The sequence below is a fragment of the Cryptomeria japonica genome, chromosome 1 (genome assembly GCF_030272615.1).
Source record: "Cryptomeria japonica chromosome 1, Sugi_1.0, whole genome shotgun sequence".
NCBI lineage: Eukaryota > Viridiplantae > Streptophyta > Pinopsida > Cupressales > Cupressaceae > Cryptomeria > Cryptomeria japonica.
Genome location: NC_081405.1, coordinates 202,859,641 through 202,869,751, shown reverse-complemented (window position 1 = coordinate 202,869,751; position 10,111 = coordinate 202,859,641). Strand labels below are relative to the sequence as shown.

Below are 10,111 nucleotides of genomic sequence, written 5' to 3'. Positions count from 1 at the left end.
TTATCAACATTTACAATTTAGCTATTTTAACTTCTGCCATGCTTTGATATGTTGTTTGTAGAATATCCCATGCTTGTTTGGACTTTGTTGCTACTACAATCCTTGGGAAAATACTCTCATGTACTAGTTGAAATATATAGAAGAGAGATTTAGAATCCTTCTTCATATTATCCCTCAACAAAGCTTTCTCTGCTTGTGTCAAAGCATTGTATGTTGTTGGATCTACCAGTTTTGGAAATCCATTATCAACAAGAACCCAAATATCTTGAGAAGAAAACAAAGATTTCATGGTGAATGCCCAATAGTCATAATTCTTCCCATTAAACTTTAGAATTTATGGGTTTGTCAAGCTTGTTTTGGCTACCATTATTGATTGTGAAAAACTTTTGCTTCAATTTTGATAAACTTTGTTTGAGGATACCTTGACTTCTTAACTTTCTCTAAAAAACCTTTACTTGGTGAACTCCTTTAAAACAACTTGCTTGAGAACCTTTGACTCTAATTCCAAGTGATGGAAGAGGAAAAGAAATATAAAATGAAATAGGGCATAAAGTAACTAAGAAAAATGAAACAACAAAACATCAAGTATTAAATATTTTTAAACTAAAATATATAAAAAAATCCATATCAAATAACAGAGAGCTTCTCCTATTTTTCTCATGCATATATAACCAGAAAACAATGAGAGCTACAACTCCTCTTTCATTTCTGATTTTAACAACAACAAAAACCCATGTTTTATATATCCTTCCTATTGGAAATGAAATAGAACAAAGCACAAAAACAAAGTAAGGAGAAAGAAAGAAAAAGAAGCACACAAGGAAGACAAATTTTTATTTATCAAACCATATTTTCTATTCATTCATCAAAATGATTACAAAATGCCTCTCTCAAAGGAGGTCTTAGATGTTTCTAGAATGGGTAGGAGGTAGCTGGAAACTTCCAGAATTTTGCATATAAAATAATCTTTTTGTTCCTCATAAACAATGTTAAGACTATAGATGGTACGATGGATAGATTGGAGTAGATGTTGAAAACAAATCCAAATCCTACCAATAATTTTGTAAAGACTTGTGCATACAGAGCATGTGGATGGGGTAGGTGAGATTAGACTCCAACACTCCCCCTTAATCTCAACTACCGATATTCTATCCATCCTTTTTCTCTTTCTAGCTTTCTTCAACAATCTTCCCTTTTTATCTATAATCTCTTCTTTGGATTTCTTGCTAACTGGTTGTTGCTACAACTGCTCCATTTTTCAATACTCACAATGTCTTCTCTTTAACTGATATCTTTCTCTAATTTTCTGATTTATTTCATCAACTCCTCTTTCTTTCTTGTGCTTCAGTTTTCTTCAACTATTGCGGTAGTTTCTTCAAATTTCAAAACATAATACAATCTGTAAATGTCTTGCTAGACAATGATTTCTTTTGGCTGAAAACATTTTTAATTCCTTTTGGATATTCAAAGCTTTCATTACTTCTATTGTTCTTCACATATGATCATTTGTACAATCTTTTGAACATACAGGTGAACTTTTGCCAACTAGGTCCATAGGTCCATCCACAATCCATTTTTATACAATCTGTCATTGATTCTTTCTTCCAACACATTTATTCAGAATGATTTCTCAACAGAAAATTTTACATGAATGTAAGTCCCAACACATTTCTTTTGTGTGTCCTTCTCTATTGCAATGAGAACACCTAATACAATGCCTTTTATGGGTTGTTTTGCTTGAACTAGTAGCATCATTTTCTTTTCCTGTGACATATCCAAGACCTTCATACTTTGGCCTCATTATAGGCTCAATAGGCTCTCTAATTCCTTGTTCTTGTTTTCCCAATCCTTGACCTTTATAACCCATTTTCTTCATGATTTTTAAACCAATATTCTTATTATCACAACTAACATAATTTGTAAACACATTCTCATCTTCTTTCTTGCATTCTTGATCATAAACAGTTTCAACTAAATCACTTTCACCAAATGATGAACACAAATCTTCTGCGTCACATGAAGCATTACTAATTAGTGGATTTAACTTCAAATATTCATTCTCTTGTTTCAAATTTAAAATTTCCCTTTTCTGTAAACTGTTTTCTTCTTCTAACCTTTTGACATTTCTTCCAAATCATCAAACTTCCTTTTGACATCATCAAATAACTGTAATTTCTCTTCTAATTCCTTATTTTTATCTTTAACTTCATTCAATTCTTTTTCAAGATTATAATTTTCATCTAACAGTTCACATTTTTCCATTTGTTTTTCTTTTAAAAGTATTATCATTTTTGACATTTTCTTTTTACATTCCTTCAATTCTTTTTCCAGATCATCTGTTTTCTCTTTCTTTACTCTATCCACTTTACCCATTAAAATGAAAAAAAATTAAACTTACCTTTCCCTGACACTTGACCATGTTTTTGCTACTACAAATTTTTTCCTTCAAACAACTCTGTACACCTTCACAATCTTTGGCCAACAACCTTTTTCAACACCTTCAACTTCTCTTTCTATTGACAAAACTTCAAACAACAAACTCATCTCAGAATATTTCTTAAACTAATTTATTTAGAAAAACTTGCATATATACCTGGATACAAATCCTTCTTCACACTTGGCAGACCACAACTTTACAACTACTCTCTTTATCCTTGGACTAGCAATATCACCATTTTCCATGCTGCAACTTCTATCTGAGTCATTCTCCTTTACAATCTGCACCTCCTTCGGCAGTCATCTTCCCTTCTTATTTTGTCTAACAACAGTGATATTTACATATGATCTGCTCTTAAAACTGGCATTTCCAACTGTCTTCTAACAACCTCTTTTGGCTACGATATAACCTTCACCTTCAAACAGATGTTTCCACTATTGACTAGCTATGATCTCACTAAGAGGCTTCAAAACTTTCTTCAACACATTTCTTCTACCATCAATTCCACCTTTGCTGGACGTTGCACTCTCCATGAACTTCTTTCCAAGTGGTGTATGGTCATTTACTACAGCTTCAACAATTTTATCTTCTTGCTATCACTTTCACTTATGTGTCTACTTATCAATGACCAAAAAGGAAAGATCAAAATAGCAGTCTCCTTTCATTTGGCAGTGACTCTACCTCTCTGTATCTTGCATTCTATTTCAGCACTTCTTCATTAGCCTTCCATCTTCCAGAGACTGAGCACATTGCTGTCTTGAGCCACTACAAGAGGTCTCTCTTCAGTCAATAACATTTTCTGCATCTTTTGCCCTGATCTCCTTGCTTTGATACCACATATTGGAAATGAAACAAAACAGAACACAAAAATAGAGTAAGGAGAAAGACAGAGCAGCACACAAGGAAGACAAATTTTTATTTATCAAACCATATTTTTCATTCATTCATCAAAATGATTACAAAATGCAGAGTAAGGAGAAAGACAGAGCATCACACAAGGAAGACAAATTTTTATTTATCAAACCATATTTTTCATTCATTCATCAAAATGATTACAAAATGCCTCTTTTAAAGGAGGTCTTAGATGTTTCTAGAATGGGCAGGAGGTAGCCGGAAACTACCAGAATTTTGCATATAAAATAATGTTTTTGTTCCTCATAAACAGTGTTAAGACTATAGATGTTACGGTGGATAGGTTGGAGTAGATGTTGAAAACAAATCCAAATCCTGCCAATAATTCTGTAAAGACTTGTGCATACAGAGCTTGTGGATGGGGTAGGTGAGATTAGACTCCAACACTTCCTTCAAACTGCTACGATAGACATAACTTTTGTTCTTTCTTCTTCTACCATAACCCAGAAAACTGTCCCCTGTTCGTATGACCATCAAAAAGATAATCAAAACACAAAACTTTTAATTACATTTAATTCTGATTCTTCTTCCAACGAGGGAAAATCTCAAAATGAGGGTTTGGCATACGGTGAATGAGGGAATAAGAAAAATAATGCAGAGCTGGCTAAGTGAAGTCTTGCACGTGTGAGAGGTTAGAATGAGTTGTTAACAGCAAGAGAGGAAGATGAGTACACGAGAGATGATGCCTTTAATGTCATAGAGATGTCAAATACTGAAAGGCTAAAATCAAACACTAAATGACAGTATTTTACTGTATTAAGAAAACCAATCAGTTCCTCTCCTCCCGATCGTGATGATCATCAAGAGTTTTTTGTTCTCTTTTAGAACAAGAGTTGTTTGAGCTTCCATTCGAATCTGATGACGACAGATATCGAACGTGTAGATCGCAGAACTAGAAGAGAATCTCTTGTCAAACGTCAAAGTGTAGATGCAGCACTGTCATTCTCATATTTCATAGCCCTTTTAATTTCCATCACCACCTCACTCATACCGGGCCTACAGGATGGCTCCTCTACGATACATTTCATGGCTAATTTGATTACACTAATAATAGATTTTAAGTTGTCATCTTCGAGCAGCTCCTTGTCTACTGTTTTTAGTACTTCCTCCGAATCTTTAACCCGCTCAAAATGCTGCGCGACCTATGGAGCCAAACACAAAGTGCTTAAGTTTTTTGATATTTTGACCAAGAAGTTGTTGCAGGAGTGAGCACAGACTGGGGAATATTTCTAGAAATTTCTTACCCATTTGACCAGGTCAATTTTCTCTTCAGACTGTTTAAAATCAACAGGTCTCCTGCCGCATATGATCTCTAGCAGAACCACCCCAAAGCTATACACATCACTCTTGTCTGTCAACATGTGAGTGCTAAAATACCTGTCCCCAAAAAAAATATATATTTTAAGACAGCATTTGCATAATATGCCAACAACATTACCATTAGGAAGAGAGCATTACTTGGGATCCAAATATCCGGCAGTTCCTTTCACATCAGTGACAACATGAGAAGCCTCGTCATCCGTTGCTACTCTTGACAGTCCGAAATCAGCCAGTTTGGCATTAAAATTAGCATCCAAAAGGATGTTTGCCGTCTTTACGTCTCTGTGAATGATTTTTGGGGTGCAGCCAACGTGCAGGTATTCAAGTCCTTAAAATACAACTCTGCTTAAGTTAGATCAAAAAGATGTCGAAATTCCGATGTTGAAGATTTTTAGACAGAGAAGGGCAATTACCTTGTGCTGCATCCAAAGCTATTTTAAGCCGTATTTTCCATTCTAATTTTGGATACACCAAATGATTGCGGTCTGCAAATACAGGAGTAATAATCAAATAAGTTGTGGGTTGTGAATGAACGAAAGTGACACAAAATTGTGAAGCAAAAATTTACCATAGAGGCGGTGATTCAGGGAGCTCCCAGGCATGTACTCGTAGATAAGCATGAGATCTCTTGATTCATTACAATAACCCAGCAAAGCCACCAAGTTCTTATGATGGACTCTGGACAGAAGATCAATCTATTCATCAAGTTTAGTTTAGCTTTCTCCGTGTGAACGCACTCAATCTATGAGATTCGAAATTCTCAAAATGTAACATTTAAAAATTGCATTACCTCGTTTAAGAACTGTGCAACTCCTTCTTTGGAGAAAAAGGAGAGCACTTTAACTGCTATTTGCTTTTCATCTCGTAATTTACCCCAGAACACAAACCCAAAGCCACCTTGTCCGATGTTATGGCTAAAGTCTTCTGTAGCTATTTTTATCTCATCTAGCGAAAAAGCACGAGATTTTGATATACTTGGTACCAAAACCTCTGAGTAATCTGCAATACAGTAATCGAAGCTAAATTTAGCGAAGGCATGTATTGTAGTGAGAATATTCATTGTAGCATTATAATATATTAGTATATCTAAAAGTAAATAACTGTACTTGGAATTTTGTTTGGATTTCGTCTCTTAAATATTTTCTTTCGATAAATAAGAGCACCAATTAAAATAGCCAATCCGATTATCCCAAATCCGCTTACAACAACCCCTAGGATAACCTTCAGTTTGTATCCTCCCGAACTGGACGGGATACATTCCCCTTTCCTCATACAAAGGTAGTAGTTGCCACTGTAACTGTACCACAGCAATGCAAAATTGTATATGCTTAAAATTTCAAATACTCTGACTTGGATACGGTTGGATCAAGTTTAGGGTAAATAATTAAATTTCAGTAAAGTATAACTTTACTTGATTTTCAATGAATGCTGCTTATCTAGCAGCCGTTGAGGAATTACGCCACTGAAATTGTTGTTGGCTATATCTCTGAACAATCACAAAACAGCTAGTACACATTATTGATTCTGCCCAATTCTAGTTTTAACTAATATGATCTGATTCTTTAAAAAGCTGTGCATTAGTTAAAAGATTGCGAGAGAGACTCACAACTCTTTAAGATTCTCTAGTTCGGATAGCCAGTCTGGAATTGTTCCACTTAAGTTGTTATTTTGCAGGTACCTGCATACGCCAGAGACGGACCTTAATAGCTGTTAATTAATCTTCCTCCATACTGATTTTTCTGCTTTCCTAATGGTTGTATGTCAACAGAAACAACAATTTTCAGAACATTTACACGTACAGTCTCTCCAACTTGGTTAGGCTCGACAAATTTGGAAATGCTCCACTCAGATTGTTACCATCAAAAGATCTGCAGAGATGTGGCACCAAGAATAGATTAGTGTAACCATTTGGGTATCGGATTTAACTGAATGTTTTAGTTGAAAAGTTGCTAATCCCCATATCGTGGATAGATAAAGAGATTACGGTTATTATCTGACAATTTGATCTTAACAAAGTTAGATTTGGGGAATTCAAATGACTCGAAATTCTAATTCATTGAATCATCACAGAAGGTGAATGGAACTGGTAAAAGGTATCCTTCTGTGCTGGGTTTTTAAAGATCAATACAAATGACTCTTCTCGAATATAAAGATTAATATAAATGAATCTCTCGAAAATAAGATGGATTCTATGGATTTAGCCACATTGTAGAACAATGGAAATATTTTAATGTCGTCGACTAGATTTGTGTGTAGAACAGATTGTTTCTTTGTCAAGAAAGAATCAAATAAAATTTTGAATATTTGGCTAATTGTCATTAGAATATTGTAATCCATTGCGACTATCTGACTAATTGTCTTTAGAATTTTGTTGATTAGAGGTCCCTGTCTTGAGATCCAATTAAGTTTCACGCTTACATTTGAACGAGTTCTGTCATCTGTCCAAGAGAGGGCGGTATCGTTCCTGTCAGATTCCTTCTCGACAAATCTCTGAAACATGCTAACACTAAACATTAAGCTTGGACCTTGTTTTAATAATTCTGGTTAGCCAAATAAATGTATATAGATTTCAACGAGTTAGGCTTACATTTCTGCGACCCTCACAGTTGAAGATATGTTCATACACTGGATTCCGTCCCATGCTACAACGAAGCAAGGATCCGAAACCCAATCTTTAATATTGAATCTTTGTTTCAAAGTGGCCAAAGCTTGAGCTGCAGATTAGAAAAACGATTTCAGATTAGCAAATTTGAATTGCAGTATTTTAGAATTTAAGGATAAATACTTGAAAAACACAAAATCGTATACTAACCATCCGCTGGAAAGGTTAAAGTATGTGTGAGAAGTAGGATATAATATTCAAAAGCATTGATAGTAGGGCCCCGAGTAGAGAAAGAATTCTTCTGGAGCGCAAAGTAATTATCTGGTGTTTCAGATTCCAACTCTAATTCTCTGGCAGAAAAATCTCCTTGTAGAGTGATATTATGAACACGGGTTACATTATTCATCGAAAGGTGGAAAATTCTGGGCTCGGATGCATTATATGTTTCAATTTCTGCAAAATATAAAAACAAAACAAAAGATTTGATCCTTTCTGGTGTGCGGTATTGCGGGAGGGAGAAACTCATTATATCGCTGTTGCTGACCAGGGCTGTTTGCATTACAGGATTTGGAGGAAGGTTTTTGGCGTTGTCAATAGAAATTGAATACTTAACTTGTACATTCTCTGCTCCTCCAGTTGATGATGAATTCCACTGCCGGTCAAACCGGTCATTAGGATACCTAAACGACTCATCAATGTTGAATAAGAATCAAGATCCATCACAGGAACGCAAACATTCTCTGAAACAAGAAAAAGTATATATATATATATATATATATAAGAATGACGAACTCACCGACTCGCCGAATTCGCACCTGCATCAGTCCTTAACAATAAACGCAACCATTGCCCCGGCTTAACCACATCATACATTCCCTTTTCAAGCGTTCTGAGCTCAATAGCAGAGATAAATAGATTATCTTCGTCTGACTTTCGGATCAAACAAACATAGACCACATTTCCAGAACTAACGAGGACCCTCTCACCCCATGCTGGCATTTGTTCGAATCGGACCTGACCCATTGACAACATATCTGTCGTCTCATAAGATAAATCGAAGCGTGGAATTTGTTGGAGGCCATTGAAATTGCCTGCATTAAACCAGAGTCTTAAAAGGTGCGGGATGTTGGGGGTGAGCGGTATTTCAAAGCAGGACTTGTTGGTAGGATAAGGGAAAACTCGCGCGCTTTGCAAGTAAAATGGGGAAGTAGCGTTGTTTATATTTTCCCTAATCCCACTGCCCCGTATGTAATTATCATCTGTAACCCATGTAATATTGGTCTCAGGATCTGTGCGGTTTAGTAATCCCCCGCAGTCAATGCTCAAAAATCCTGCTAATATGAAAAAAATCACAAATAAGGGACATTGTTATAAGCAATAATCCGAGGACAGTGAAAAGCAAAGAGTGATATTTAGTGGGGAAGGAAGAATAAGCGCAGTAGCACCTGGTTGAGCACTGGTAAAAGCTATGCACCACATGACCACCACAATCAGTAGAGCCACCGGCTTACAGTTGCCAATAATTTGCATTATGCTTGCACTACTTAATTTGCAACGAAAATCAAGATCATTAGGAAGATATGAACTTATTTTTTTCCCACCGTTTAATTCATTTGGTCAGGGCGGCGGCCTCATGATCCGGCGGTTCTGGTTACGATTCCAGAGTTATCTGCTTATTTGTTGAATTGCCGTATGGCCGTATGTTAACATTTTTTCGCCGCATTTTTAGCAGATACTAATTTTAGGTGGGGTTTACCCACCGGGAATTTGTTATGTCAGGAATTTTTTACGTCGGGAATTTGGTCTTAAATTTTTGGGGAAGGAATCTTTGAATCAATCAACCACAGCATCTGCTAATAAACCATGGGTATCACTTTCACGGTTTTTTTTCTATTTATTGCAAATAGTTCAATATTTTTAAAGGTTTGATGATTACCGCAAGTGGCCATATTCTTGGGATATAATCCAAAGTAAACAATGTCCACATATGGTTGCAAGGGATAAATAATGTCTCGGCAAAACCATTTATAATGTATTTGTTGGAAATTGTAATCAGAACTTCACTAAATGCATTTTCGTGTTCCTTCAACTGTTAGACACCCTAGAGTTGTTTGGTCCAAAGATGTAGAACTTAGTCATAAACACGTTTGATTTTCCCAATGTTTTGTAAGCCCTGTTGAATCAGGCCTACATAGATTAGTATGATTAATTCCTATTGAATCAGGTCTACATAGATTAATGTGATAATCATGTAGCTTGTATTTTTTTTTTTAAAATTTGGCATAGAGAGGATGTGGCATCAAGTTGTGGAATTATTTAAGATTAATGACAAATCAAAGAAGTTAAAACTTTAATAAAGGGGGAATTTGAGATTGTGTAATCTCAAAGAATGAAGGATCAAGGTAATGTTTATAGGAGAGTTTAACATATTGATGAACCATGTATGTGAACTGGATTCCTATATAACTAGTGAACATAGTGGTTGGTTAATCATGCGTCTTGATAGATGGATCGCTTTTTATATGGACGTACTAATCAATTTTAATACAAGTACAAAAAAACAAGCTAGGATCACTAAGCACGAGCACTGTGACTCTAAGGGAGGTGTTAGGAACGAAATTGGAATAGGTATTTGTGATTAAGGGGGAGTGTTGGCGATGCAGACAAGGTAGGGAGATCCAATGAAGGACAGCCCAGCCTTGCAGCCTATAACACAATCACCATGAAAGATACTGGTAACCGATTCACACAACACAAGATATAACTAGGGGAAACAGAAAAGATAAATCCTTATAATAGTTTAATGAATTACATACACCCTCAGACTTTACACATGCTGA

General features: G+C 35.7%; 1 protein-coding gene across 1 annotated transcript; it reads right to left on the bottom strand.

Annotated features, from left to right (window-relative positions):
- Nucleotides 1-4,266: 4,266 nt before the first annotated feature.
- On the bottom strand, nucleotides 4,267-8,994 carry LOC131070101 (probable LRR receptor-like serine/threonine-protein kinase At1g67720). Its single transcript, XM_058005625.2, has 16 exons — nucleotides 8,927-8,994; nucleotides 8,717-8,811; nucleotides 8,068-8,602; nucleotides 7,482-7,951; nucleotides 7,257-7,383; nucleotides 7,088-7,159; nucleotides 6,469-6,537; nucleotides 6,276-6,347; nucleotides 6,081-6,155; nucleotides 5,776-5,966; nucleotides 5,508-5,668; nucleotides 5,207-5,364; nucleotides 5,083-5,129; nucleotides 4,808-4,997; nucleotides 4,594-4,717; nucleotides 4,267-4,491 (listed from the first exon to the last, which is right to left on the bottom strand). Exons 1-16 carry the CDS (start codon nucleotides 8,992-8,994, stop codon nucleotides 4,267-4,269), a joined length of 2,679 nt encoding a protein of 892 aa, XP_057861608.2.
- Nucleotides 8,995-10,111: the final 1,117 nt, after the last annotated feature.